Here is a 14040-nt window from a genome sequence, read left to right as displayed (position 1 = left end):
TGGAGCCACAGAACTCTGCATACATCAGGTGCTTACTAGATGCACAAGGTGAGGACAGGGGCCACCTCACTGCAGGCAGAGGGGCCTAGATGCAGGTGATCAAAGGGAGCTTCCTATAACTGTGGCAGAACCACTGTTCCAGGGGTGGGCTAACCAGGGCTGCAGGCCCTGGTGACTAGCAGCAGGGAGAGGAACATTTGTAGGAGGAGGTGAGTCTGAATTTCGGGTTAGGTAGGAGCATCGCCAGAGTGTCTTAGAGGCTGAGGGGCTGCCCTGTATTGGGGGCTCCTAGGGGGCCAGGACAGAGCAGCTGGGAGGGGTGGGTGCTTTGGGGCTCCCTAGGAAGATGGGAAGTTCTCCAAGGTGGGGACTAGAGCAGTTTTGCTGCTGGTGCCCCTGCTCCCATGATGCCTCAGGATGGTCAGAGACTCACCTCATACACTGAGTGAGCTTCTGCCTGGCCTCTTCTCCCTACATAGTCCATCCTTCTGCTAAGCTCTGTAATCATCACCCATGCCAACAGTCCATCCCCAAGGTCCTGCTGGGAGGTTCGCCCAGGGCGGGATGGGGGATGGAGCCTGAAGGGGAACAGAGGCCCCCTTCATTGGGTGGCCAGGACCACCTAGGGACTGTACAATGTGGGTGGTCCAAAGGGGGGCTGCTGAGTGGCCAGGAGGTCCAGGGAGGTGCTGGGTCTGAAAGGGGAGAGGAAACCCTCCAGGACAAAGATAGCAATAATAATAATACTAGCTACCATTTATTAAGCACCTACTATATGCCAGGCCCTGGGCTAAGCACTTTACAATAGTTATCTCATTGATCCTCCCAACAACCCTGAGAGGTAAGTGTCATCACACCCATTTTATGGATGGGGAAACCAAGGCAGACAGCGATGAAGTGACTTTCTCAGGGTCACACAGCTAGGTTTGAGGCTACATTTGAACTCAAGACGTCTTGACTCCTGGACCAGTGCTCCATACCTTAGGAATCTAAAAAAACCCCAAAAACCAGTTGTATTTTCCAGTGTGTCCCAACAAAGTTCAGGTGTCTTCACCTTATGTAAAATCCCAGGGGATGCTCTTGGTGCTCCCATGATCCCCCCCCCAACTTCCCTCCCTGGCTGTATCTATACCACCTGGCAGAATGGGGGCCCCAGGCTTTGTCCCCCTTAGCCAAGCTGGGGCAGCCCAGCTGCCATCAAGGGCACAGCAGTGCTAACAGGGCTCCTTTCTGTCCAAGCACTAGGCTTTGGCCTTTCCTAGGGGATGCCAGGCCCCCAACCCCTCCCCACTAGGTCTGGAGCCAAAAGGGGCTTCCACAAGAGAGAGCCTCTGGTGTCCTCTCCAGCTGCCCCCAAGCCCATCCTCAGCTCAGGCCTTGGCTTCAGTACCTGGGGAGACAGTGGGGTCTTCATTAATGCCCATCACCTGGTTTCTCCCAGCAGCCCTTGTCTGCCTTCTCCTTTCATTCACTCTACAGGAGAGGAAAAGTTCAAGTTAAAGATGTGTGGGGCCTGCTGTCACGGGGTATGAGCAGGGCAACCCACCCACCACCCTGTGCTGTCTCTGGCTCTCTTTCTAGGCTCCTGCATCTTCCTTAGGCTGTCCCTCATTCATGACTTCAAGGTAAAGCAGGGATCATGACCATTATACAGATGAGCACACCAAGACCCCAAATGAAGGATGTTGCCTCACATCCCCCACCCTCCCTGGCCTGGCAGCAGGTGAGGGAGGCAGGAGCCTCTTCCCCCTCCCCAACCCCTCCCCTCTCATCTAAGTCTAGTAGACCCATGCAGGGGGCCATTCTACAATCCCCTCTGGCCTGGCACTGACTAATTGATGGGAGACCCCCTCCATGGTGCCCTGTCTCTGATGGGTCTCCTGCCTTTACCTTAAGCACATCCTCAGGTCTCTCTCTTGGCTTGGGGTCAGCCCCACCTCCTCGTTAGAGTGAATCTTGCCCTCTTGAAGCCACCACCGCCAGGCCTCTGGTAGACACCTCTCCAGGTCTAAGATAGTGATGGCTCTCTAGGTTCAACAGGAAGGGGAGAGGCCCTTCAGCCCCTTGGCAGAGCCCAGAGGGGGCTGCTAGGATGCTGGGTCTCTGTGAGTGCTGCCCAGGTGGGTGCTTCTCTGGCCTGCCAGTGGGAGAACCAGCTCCTGGGGCCAGAGGCTTAGTCCCAGTGATTTCCACCTCCAACACATCCCCAGTTTGAACAAGGCATGGACCTGGGATTGTGAGAGGGGCCCCCTGCAGGGCCTGTGGTGGGGTGAGTAGGGAAGGGAAGAGGGGACAAGGGACCTCAGGTGTGGTAGAAGGGGCAGGGAAGGGGAATAAGGGAACTTAGGGGTGGTGGGAGGGGCAGGGGATTAAGGGACACTGGATGTGTCACTCCCCAGCTTCCTGTATCAACCTTCCCTGTGACAGTGTGAGGCTCCAGGGCTCAGGTCCCCAAGCAACCCTCCAGCAACAGGCAGGCACTTTAAGCATGTCTGACCCCTATGCTCCAGGGTACCAGACAGTGGGGCTCCACCCAGTCCCTCATCTCCTGCTGCTTCCATCCCTGTAGCTCTGCCTCCTGAATTCCCAGCATCTCCAACACAAGACCTTTCCTGTCCCCTCCCCGACCCTGTTTTAGAAATGATCTTGGATGCAGTTTGTATTAATGCATCTGGGTTCTTGTTATTTCCCTGCCCTTTCTCCCCTACCTCCATAAACTAGAAGCTCCATGAGGGCAGGGCCTTGGTGCCCAGCTCTGTGCCAGGCCCATACAGGCACTCAGTACTTGTCCATTCATGCATGTATCTCCACCCAACCCCTTGGCCTTCACTTTGGTGACTCTGAGAAGTCACTTACTGTCTCATTCTGGGCCCCCTTATCTATAAAATGGGGAGAATAATTCTCCATGTGGCCAGAGGGTAAACTAGATTGCTAGAGATGTGGGTCCTTGCGAGCACAGGAATGTCAGGCTCACCCACAGAACTCTGGGGCTTTGGAGAGTTCTAACAGTCACACCCACTCACAGATCATGGGATTGGTAGGATAAAGTGCCCCTTGTGCCTGTCCACCTGCTGAGTTGCTGGGGACAATAGACCCTGGGTCAGTTTCCCAGTCACTGGAAGTTCTAGTACCTGCACGCGCCAGATTTTCTCAGTCCTGGAGGATGCCATATTGACTGTCTCTGTCATGAGGGCAATCAGCATGTTGAGGAGAAGCACGGAAGTGAGAATCACGTAGATGATGAGGAGGAGGAGGAAGAAGACTGGAAACTTGGAGTTCTCAGGGCCCGACAGGTCCCCGAGCCCGAGGGTCAACTTGAAGAGAGTCCCCGAGGCGCTCCCCACGCTATAGTAGCTACAGCGGCCAGGCTCCTGACACTGAGTTGTCAGGGCTGAGAGGGCTGAGAGGGAGAACACCATGAGCCAAGAGGTCAGGCTGGGAGAGCAGAGGGTGGAGAAGGGGAAGAAGGCCACACACTGACCACTGGCTCCTTCCTGCTCACAAGCGGGCCTGTGTCCCCCCCATCCTGAGAAAACCCTCACTTGCTCTTCCCATCATTTGATCTCATCTGTCCTTTGTGGTCAAACTCCTCAAAAACTACACTAGGTGCCTCTACTCTCTCTCCTCACTCTCTTCTTAACCCTTACAATCTGGCTTCTGACCTTATCTTTCCACCAAAGCCTCTCTCCAAAGTCACCAATGATCTCTTAATCAAGCAATCCGATGGCTTTTTCTCAGTCCTCATTCTCCTTGGCCTCTCTGCAGCCTTGAACACTCTCCTCCTGAAGACTCTTCTCTCTGGGTTCTCAGGACACCCCCTCACCCCTCAGTTCTCCTCCCTCTCTGATGGATCCTTCTGTGTCTCCTCTGCTGAATCCTCCTCCAGATCACACCCTCTGACCATGGGTATCCCTCAGGGCTCTCTGTCCTGGGCCCCCTTCTCTCCTCCTGTCCTGCTTCACTGGGTGATCTCATCAGCTCCCATGGACCTCTGTGCTGATGATTCTCAGATCTCCCTATCCTGACTCAAACTCTCTGCTGATCTAAAGTTTTGGGTCTCCAATTGCCCTTCAGTTATTGAACTGGATGTCCACTAAACACATTAAACTCAAGACATCCAAAATAAGACTCATCATCTTTCCCCCTAAACCCTCTCCTTTCCTACCTTCCCTATTACTGTCCAGAGCACTTATACCCTCACAGTCCCAGGCTCACAACCCTAGAAATCATCCTGGATTCCTCCCCTGGCACCCTGTATCCAATAAGGTGCCAAGGGCTATCAATTTCATCTCTACATCTCTTGTCAATTTCAGCTTAGCAACATCTCTGATTTCACCTCTATAGCATCTTGTTTATTTCATCTTTGCAACATCTTTGTTGATTTCCTCTCTGTAGCATCTCTCCAGTACCTTCCCTTCTCTTCTCACAGGTCCCACCATGGTGCAGATCCTCATCACCTCACACTTGGACCATTGCAACAGCTGCTGGGAAGGGTCTGTCTACCTCAAGTCTCTCCCCATTTCAGTCCACCCTCCACTCAGCCACTCTTAAAGCGCTGATCTGGCCATGTTTCTCTCTCTTTCTGTCTCACACATACTTCAGTGACAAATACAAAACCTCTGTGACATTCAAAGCCCTTCACAACCTGAGCCTTCCTACCGTTCCTTTCTTTTTACACCTGATCCCCAATGTCTACGGTCCAGTAAACCCGGGCCCCCTGGCTGTCCCATGAGAAAGACACTCCATCTCTCTCTTGGTTCTGAGCATTCCCTCTGACTGGCTGTCCTCCATACCTGGCCTGCTCTCCCTCCTCCTGCTGACTGCTGACCTCCCTCCTCCTGCTTCCTTCAGGCCACAGCTGAAGTCCCCCCTTTTACAGGAAGCCTTCCCCTGGTGAAGTGCACAGAGTCCTGGGTCTGTGTGGTCCTAGGCAAGTCATGGCACCTGTGCCTGTTTCAGTTTCTTCATTTGCAAAATGAGGACAATAACCACATTTACCTCCCAGGGTTGTTGGGAGACCAGATGAGATAATAATCGCTGTAAATCACTTAGCACGGTGCCTGGCACCTAGGAAGCTGTTATTGCTACGGTCATCTCCTTAATTCCAGTGACTTCCCTCGTGGATTATTTCCTATTTATATTATGTACATGGTGTGCTTTGTACATACATGTTTGTATGTTGTTTCCCCTATGAGATTATGAGCTCCTTGAGGGCAGCGATGGTCTTTTGCCTCGTTTTGAATCCCTAGCACTTAGCATAGTCCCTGGCGCATAGTAGGCATTTAATGTTTGTTGACTGACTGATATATGCAGAAATATCCCCCAGATGCTGGGGCCATCCGTCAGCTTACTACCATCCCACCCTTTTGTTACACAAAGTAACATAGTTTGGGTGCATGGTGAGGACCCTCTTGGGTGTGTGTGGGGACGGGAGTGGGGGAGAGGCAGAAGACCCATGTCTCCCTGGGGAGGACTGGCCCTTACTCACCGGATGCAAAACCCAGGAGAAAAGCCACATACACTAACAGGAACCTGACCATGTCCTGGAGAATCATCTGAGGAAGCCAAGGGAGTGTTCATTAATATGAGGGGGGCTAAAGTTTGGACAGAAGGTGCCTAATAAAGGCTTGTTGATTGGATGACTGATACAGGTGGATCTCAGCTCTGCTGGGAATGTCTCTGGCCTTCTCCCACCCCATGCCCTAGGAAATCAGTTGACTTGGGGATGGGGGGCAGCCAAGGAGGTAGAATAGGACCAATGTCTCCAGCCACTGGCCAAGTTGAAGCATGGGTGAAATATGTCTTCTGGTTCCCCTTGTTCATTCTCAGCCTGCAGGGCAGGCTTGGTGAGCCAAGGGGGGCTCACAGTACTCATCACCTGCCCTCACCTCCGAACACTGGGCCCTTGGGGAGGGCAGGCCCAGGTGGATGGGAAAACAGAGACCCAAAGCTGGAGACAGCCTGATGTGGGCCTGGTGGGAGACCCAGCTTACCTTCTGCAGGACCACCGCATAAATGCCAGTGAACCGGAAACCCCGGGAGTAATAGAGCAGACCGAACCAGCCCAGCACCAGGGCCATGCTCTGCACCACCACATTCTCTACCTGGAGCCAGGACAGCCCCAGAGAGCAGAGCACCAGACCAGCCTGGAAGAGACTGAAGACAGGGCCATCCCCTGCCTACCCAGCAGCCCCAGACCAGGGGCCCAGGGCCTCAGGAGGGCTCCTGCTGCTGCTGCTCCCCCCTTCCTCCCTCCCTCTTTCCTTCCTTCCTTCCTTCCTTCCTTCCTTCCTTCCTTCCTTCCTTCCTTCCTTCCTTCCTTCCTTCCTTCCTTCCTTCCTTCCTTCCTTTTCCTCTCCTCCTCCCCTCCTCTCCTCCTCTCCTCTTCCCCTCCCCCTTATCCAAGGGTTGCTTTGTTTTGCCTTGGGCCCCAGCACTGCAAGAATGGCCTAGCTATCTCAGAGGTCACTGGGCAGACCAGCACTGCTGATACCAGGGCCTCCCCCATAGGGGAAGCATTATTCAGGGTGTCCTGTAGCTGAGCCCTCAGCGAAACCAACAGGTACAACAGAGATAAGGAGGAGAGGACCATGGACCTGGCTTCCAGTCAGTGGTTTGGGGCAGGGGTGGGAGGTGGCGGTGGAAAAATCTCCTTGTGCCCTATAGGGAACTACCAGGTGTCACCAGAGTCTGTGCCAGTAACAGAGAACAGTTCTGCCTGTCCGAGTGCGCCACAGAGAAATAGGGAGGCCCCTGGCACCAGAGTGCCACTCCCTTTGAGTGAGACTTTAAGGAAGAAGCAGGAGAAAAGGGGTGGATGAGGGTGGGGCAGGGAAAGGGACATTAGGTAGGGAGGGAGGAGAGGAAGCAGGACCCCCCTGCACTAAAAGGAGGGAGCTGGGCCAGCTCAACAGGAGCAGGCTCCAAGGAAGGATGAGAAAGAGGAAGGGAATGACAGGGAGGGAGAGGGAGGAAGGGAGGGAGGAGATGCTGACCAGCCCAGTGAGCCTGGGCCACTGTCAGGTTGCAGAGAAGGCAGTAACCTTTGCTGGTGGAAGGAGCTTCTTCTCTGAATTCTGGGAATTCCCTCCCCAATGAAATTGTGGGTCCCATTCAACCCCTCCAACATCAAACTGTAGACATGGTTGTCTGAGATCCGTGCAGGTATTGTGATGGTCATTCATGTTATCTTCGTGTCCAAGAGAGAAAGACGACAGAATCAGTGAGAGGGTGGCCAGGTTTTGGAACTGCCTGCATAAGTGACACCCCACTGGCAGCCATGAAAAGGTTAATATCCACATAGAGGCAAGCAGTGAAGCTGGTGGCCTGCCTGCCCACCTACCTGTGTGCCCACCTATCTGTGTGCCCACTTGCCTGTGTGCTCACTTGCCTGTTTGCCCACTAGCCTGTCTGCTCACTTGCCTATCTGCCCACCTGCCCGCCTACCCTCAGAGTGTTTTCTCCCTTGGCACCTGGTTTCCAGGCTGCCTCCTCCTCTTCCAGTGCCTGGCACTGTCGTAGCCTCATTTACCTAAGGACATGGAAATAACTTTTCAGAAGAAAAGGCAGAAGCTGAAAAGGCCACATCCAAACGATGTCCAGTCCCTGTAGAGAAGCAGAAGGCCCAGGGCCAGTCAGCCCCTCTCCCTTGCCCATGGTCCTGACTTCTCAGATACAAGCAGCGCCAGCTCCTCTTAGTGTGTGCCCACCTACCACCCTCCAGAAGTTGGCCTAGTCCCTCCCTCTGCCTTGGCTGGCTTCTAGAGGACAGGGTCCATTCCTGGTAGCCAGTGGTTTCTAGCACAAAGTAGACACTTTCCAAAGAGCTGCTGAATGCCACTGACTTCTGGTCCCCCCGCAGGGTGAGGGCCAGACACCCTGGCAGGAATGGGAGGGGCAGAGCGATAGGCATTTATTCAGTCTCAGAGCCAGACAGGCCAGGGCCTGACTTTGGGGCTGATAGGCCTCTGCTGGAGCTCCCTGAGTGGGAGGCCGGGTCCCTGGGCTCAGTGTGATGTTGCGTGCCCACCAGAGCCAAACTTACCATCTTCACCAGCATCCCAGCGGCCGACAGGAAGATGTACACCTGCCCAGCAGTCCTCCAGGGAGTTTTCTGGGGTGGGCCAGTAGACTCCTGGGGGATGGCAGACAGGAGGCATGCTTAGAGGGAAGGAGAGGGGATGGGTGTGGGGCCCCTGGCTCCCTGCCTGGCCTCCCAGAGCCTCAGGCCTCTTGAGCACCCAGGTCCTGGGTCTCCTCCCAGCCTCAGCCACCATTCCCGCCTTCTCTGTCTCATTCCTCCAGGCCCTGATCCTACTTTGTCCCTTCAGAGTCCTGGCCCTCTGCTCAGCGGGCCGATGGGCCTCTCTTCCTCTCTGAATCTTTCCTCCTCACCTGATGTGGTCACCACAGAGGACCTGGGATGCCTCAAGCTCCCAGGAGGGCCCCCTAGCTCTGGCCTGCCCAGCTCTTCTCCCCTTCCTGGACATTCCTCCAGACCCTCTGCTCCCATCCCCACATAATGGGCATCTACACCTGCTCTCTGCAAGGTCACTGTGGCCTCTTCTTGTGATCGCTCCCACCTAGACAAAGTCTCGTGGGCTTTCCTGACCTGCTCTTTCCTAGCCTGGCCATCAGATCGCTCCTTCCCTGTCTCCTTTGCTGGCTCAGCATCTGGCCACTAGCTGTGAGTACACCCCCAGGCTCTGTCCTGAGCCCCTTGAGGCAGGGGTGTTGGATCATTTCAAGGCCAGGAGCACCCAGCTCAATAAATCCTACCCTAACGTCTGGAGCTCCTACCCCGTGTCACCAACCACCTTGCTCAGCATCATCCAGGAGGTGGAGACAGGGCAGGCTTTGAATGTCCAAAACCAGGGCCCCACCTCCTAAAACACTGGAACCTAAACTGCACTTCAATCCTGCCTTGGCCACTAGCTTGGTTCTGACAGTCTCTTGGAGAACAAGGGCCCAGGAGGGACTGGAGGAAGCCCCAAGCATGGTGAAATCTCTTCCTCCAGGCCCACTGCCTTCCTGGTGCCAAGATCTCCACATTCCTACCTATCACTGGGGGGCTGCTCAGGGCCTACAGTCCAGGGGACCCATCAGACCTCTCAGTGACCCCAAACTGGTCAGGACCTGACCCCATTCTGACCCCAAGGTCAGAGTGCTCTTGTCCCAACAGCTCAGGGCTCTCTGTCTACCCCCTTCTGAGGCCAGCCTAGAGAGCTGTAGGCAGCCTCCAGGGGAAGAGAGTGTTGAGGACCCCAGGGCCAGCAGAACTGGGGAAGAAGTTGAGGGATTTGGGGCCCTAGGATGGGGAGGATCACCTGGCTCCCCAGGGTCCCTGGCTGCTGGGCTGTGATTGCTGTGAAAAGCCCCATGTAGACAAGGTACCAGGTGGTGCTGATAGCAAACATGGGTGCGGCAAAGGAGGTCCATTTAGATTCTAGCAGACTGCGCAGGGGCTCCACCTCCAGCAACTCATAGGCTTTCTGAGGGGGATAGAAAGGCCTTGAATGCCACCTCCACTTGGGCTGACCTGTCTCTGTCTTCCCTGGAGGCTCCTGCTTCTCCCAATTCTGGTGAAGCTGTCCTGGGGCCCAGTCACAGCCTAGCAGTTTGTAACTGATGGCCCCCCAAGCACAACCCCCCCAGCGCCAGCAGTCCCCCCAGGCACACCCTCCCTCACCTCCACATCCGGGTTAAACACGACCATCTTGAGGGCAGAGTGAGCCTCCATGGTATCCACCTCACTCAAGTCATACAGAGAACAGCTCACAGGCCCGTAAGTCCAATCCAGGAACCTTCTGGAGAGGTGGTGCAGGGGGTCACCCAGGGGACGCTCTCTGCTCAAGATGTGCTGGAATAACTGGGAGTGGAGAAGCAGAGAAGAAGAGTGGAGGGGTAAGGCGTGGGGGGCAGAGAGGACAAAAGGGGAGGGAGGGGGACAGAGGGGCAGGGTAAGGTCAATGCCGAGCCCAGAGTTCCACCCTACCCCCATTCCTGACAAGCTCCCCCCACTTCCTTGTGAGGAGGTGAGATAGACAGAGGTGTGTGAGGCAGGTGGACCAAGGCAGGATGCAGTCCATGGCCAGAAGCCCAGACTGAGTATTGAAGTCCCGGCCCTGGACTCAGCTGTCCTCCCCTCCCCTATTCTCTTGGTTTCTCTGTATGGACCACCTGCCACCCTGGGGTGATCTTACCCTCTAGTGTTTCTGTGTGTGATGAGGAGCCCCCGCATTACCTGATATCCCAGGCATTCTCTATCCCCTCAAACCGGATTTAAACCAAGACTCCCCACCTGACTAATTCTGGGGGAGCAGGGCCAGCAGCCCAAAAAATGCCTTTCTGTAGCCTGGAGACTGCCCCAGTACTCTAGCATTTGCACGTTTCTTACTCACCTTCCTACCCAGGGTCCTGACTAAAGTCTTCATGGGAGGAGAGTGGGTCATCTTAATGGGGCATGTCTTTTTAGGGGGCCTTCTAAGCTCAAAGGCAACTCTAAGGGTGAGATTTGAGATCAGCTGACAGTCAAGTGGGGGTCTTAGCTGCTCTCTCTTGGGCAGTTCGGGGGTGCTGTAGCAGACAGAGCCCTGGGCCTGGAGTCAGGGAAGACCTGAGTTCAAATCTAGCCTCAAACATGTCTTCGATGTAGGACCCTGGGCAAGTCACTTAAAAAAAAAAGACAACCTCTGCCTGCTTCAGTTTCCCCATCTGTAAAATGAGAATCATAGTACCTTCTTCCCAGAGTGGTCTTAAGGATCAAAAGAGATAAACTTTGTGATGTGCTCAGCACAGTGCCAGGCACACAGTAGGGTACAGGGCATCAGCCCAGGCCAGAGCCAAGATGAGCCTCAGGCTGTGGAGCCTGCAGGGCAGGGATAGAGGCTCGGGGCTTTACTTCTCTTCCTCTGCCCAGTGTCCCCTCCTCCTGCCCACAGGGGCAGGCCCAGTCAAAGGCTGGTAGAACCCAGGTCTCCTGGGTCTACAAAGGCATTTCCTAAACACACATGGATGAGCCAAGCTCCACATTAAGATAGCCTGGACCCAAGAAACAAGACCTGTCCTACCTGTCCATTCTGCCTGGATTAACCCCCCTCCCCCACCCTAGCCTCACCTCTGCCCCTCCCCCTGTCATAGCCTGGTCCTTGTCCCTTCCCCCTATCCTAGTCTCATCCCTGTCCCCTCCCCCTAACCTAGCCTGATCCCCCTGCTTAGAGCTAGTATATCTCCCCCCTCCCTCAGAATGGTTCTGGGTGACAGGAAGCACCCAGGACTGGGAGGAGGGCAAGGCCTGGTCAGCGCTCATCCTCCTTGGTTGTCCTTCCACTGGTCCAGCTGGCCCTGATACCTTGAGCTGGCCCTCCTTGGCTGCCAGCTGCAGTGGCGTCAGGCCTTGCTGGTTGCGGAGTTTCTCCAGGTGAGTCTTGGAGGCTGGGCTATCCCGGAGTCGCCTGGCCTCACTGAGCTCCAGCACCAGTTCATACATATCAGCCACTCCCGGGTGGTCACTGGCCCCCAGCACCAGAGCATGCAGCACCGTGTTCTTTAGGGAGTCCCGGGCCTCCGCTAGGCAGGGATCAGGCTGACTCAAGAGGAACCTTACCACATCTGGCTGGTGGGTACAGGCCGCCAAAGACAATGGGTACTCACCTGGGAGAGGACCCAGCATCCTGTGAGGAGCCTGGCCCAGAAGCCCCTAGACCCCAGAGGCCCCACGCTGACTCACTTCTCAGGGAGTAATCAGGGAGAAGTGTGGGCCCAGAGAGGTAGCCTCATGGGGAGTCTTGACCATCTGTGCCCACTTTCTGTCCATCCCAAATACCTAGAACCCTTGTCCCATCCCTGGTCAGGTCCTTGCTGTGAGGGGCGGCTGAGGCAGGGTCCCAAATTGGGCCTTGGGAGACATTTTACCAAAATAGAAGCAATCTTTTCTGGTGGGGTTCAGCTGGAAGAACAAGCCTGTGGCCCTGGCACGGAGGTTGGCTCCCTTGTCTACCAGCAGCTGGACAGTGTCCTGCAGGCCCATCTCTATGGCGATATGTAAGGCTGTCTGTCCTGAGGACACAAGGAAGGGTCCAGGGGTCCACTTTCAGGGGCATGTCCCTAGCTTCCTAGAAGCCCTAGCTTCTGGTCTTCCCTATCACACTTTACCAGGCTCAGCAGGAGGGCAGCCCCACTCCAGGCTCAGCATTTTGTCACAGCCTAGCCCAGTTTCTGGACCCTCTAAAATCACTTTTCACCATTGCTATTCTGCTTTTTTCTTTTCATTAAAGCCCTGTCACAATCTCCCCATTTTACAGATGGGAAACCAGAGGCATTGAGTATCTCTAACAAGGGTCTCCCAAACCCCCTATTGCATAATTTCATTGGGCTCTCTGAGGTTACAGATGGGGAGAACAAGGCCAGAGGAGCACTTGGGCAGCCCCAGCGCCCCCTTGCTCACCCTGGTGGACCTTGTCGGTGTAGGAGGAGTTCAGCAGTGTGTCCAGCTCCCCGTGCTCCTCGGCGTGCTGAAGCAGAGCCCTCACCATGGCCAGGACCTGCTGCTCACTCTTGCCCTGAGACCTCAGCAGCACCTTCATCAGGCAGGTCTTTCCCGTGTTTGCCTCTGTGGGGCAGATGGTGAGGGGGCTGGGGTAGCCTTTGGCATTGGGGTGGGGGAAGGGGCAGGACCCATGCTCGATCATCCCTGAAGGCGGCCCCTGGGGGCTCAGCCATGGCCAACCCCTGGGCCCCCTCCTCACTTCTGGTCCTGCCCCCAGGACCTGCTAGGACTCCTGCTGTGTCTGTAAGGGGGGGACATCTCCCTGGGCATTCTACTCCTGCCTGAAGCAGATCTCACCTCGGAGACAGGGGTTTGTGAGCTTTAGGCCTCTTTGGTGAATCTCTTTCAGCTGCTCCCTCACGGCCTCCAAATCCCCTGCAGCGATGGAGCTGAAGAATCCGGAAGCCAACCTGTGGATCACACACCTGTGACCTTGACCGGCCCATTCTGTACCCTCAGGATCACCACCCCTATTTGGAGAGGCCGGCTCAGCTGGGGGAGGGGCCCTGGAGGGCTGAGCAAGTGGCACACAGCTGTGCAGGGTTCAGAGCTCCCTGGGACTCAAGGCCCAAGCCTGACTTCCACATCGCTGCTGGATCTTTGACTTACCCCCCATGGCCTCTGCAGCCTGACCCCTCTGGCCCCAATGTCTGGTCAGGCACCCCCCTTTCCCCCCTGCCCCAGATAACTCCATTTCCCTTCTATCCTGCCTGTCACTCTCTCCTGGACAATGTGACACCACTTGGGCCCTACCTGGGGCACCCCTTCCAGACTGGGGGTGTGGGGTGGTCTTACTGTACAATCACTCTGCTCTGCCCCAGGCTTGTGCCCCTCCACCTGACCAAGATCATGTTGCTCTACCCCTCTGGAGCTCACTCCTGACCCATCCTCATTCAGGGCCCACCCTGGGTCAGAGCATCTGCTGTGGGCCAACTTCTTCCTAACAACATACCTCACATGTGTGCATGTACATGTCTGCACATACTTATGTGCCCACAGTGCTCCTGGAACAAGCATATCACCAACACATGCATGTATGTGCACATGGGTGAACATATACAGAGGGAAGAGGGTAGGGGAGAGGAGAGGGGAGGAGAGAAGAGAAGGGATAAGGGAGAGGAGAGAGGAGGAGGAGGCACAGGAGGGGGGAAGAAGAGGGGGGAAAGAAGAGGCAGGGGGAGGGAAGAGGAGGGGGAAGGGAGAAGAGAAGGGAGGCAGGGGAAGGGACAGGAGGGGTGGAAGAGGAGGGTGTTACATCATTTGGCTACCACAGGGTCTAGAGCCCTGTGTGGGATAGATGAGGCCCCTATGGAATGAGATGGAGGCCTCTGAAAGTCAGGGAAACTTCTCCTCCTGACCTTCCAGGAGGGAATTCCTGGGATTCTGCCATCTTAGCCTTTGAGTTCATTTTTCCCTGCCTGGGCCAGGTGGCAATCCATGGGGAAAGAGGAGTGGGGGGGCAATAAGAGGCACCCCCTTGACTGACGGAGCTC

At 55.6% G+C, this 14040-nt stretch overlaps 1 protein-coding gene across 1 annotated transcript; it reads right to left on the bottom strand.

Moving 5' to 3' along the window:
- Positions 1-744: 744 nt before the first annotated feature.
- LOC140511881 (transient receptor potential cation channel subfamily V member 3-like) lies at positions 745-6234 on the bottom strand. Its single transcript, XM_072621114.1, has 6 exons — positions 5994-6234; positions 5489-5555; positions 3132-3400; positions 1891-2027; positions 1391-1473; positions 745-989 (listed from the first exon to the last, which is right to left on the bottom strand). The coding sequence occupies exons 1-6, from the start codon at positions 6078-6080 to the stop codon at positions 982-984; spliced, it is 651 nt and encodes a 216-aa protein (XP_072477215.1). The 5' UTR covers positions 6081-6234; the 3' UTR covers positions 745-981.
- Between the last annotated feature and the right edge of the window lie 7806 nt (positions 6235-14040).

Source organism: Notamacropus eugenii, chromosome 6 (genome assembly GCF_028372415.1).
Source record: "Notamacropus eugenii isolate mMacEug1 chromosome 6, mMacEug1.pri_v2, whole genome shotgun sequence".
Lineage (NCBI taxonomy): Eukaryota > Metazoa > Chordata > Mammalia > Diprotodontia > Macropodidae > Notamacropus > Notamacropus eugenii.
Note: the sequence above shows the minus strand (reverse complement) of the source record. Positions and strands in the feature narration are given on the sequence as shown.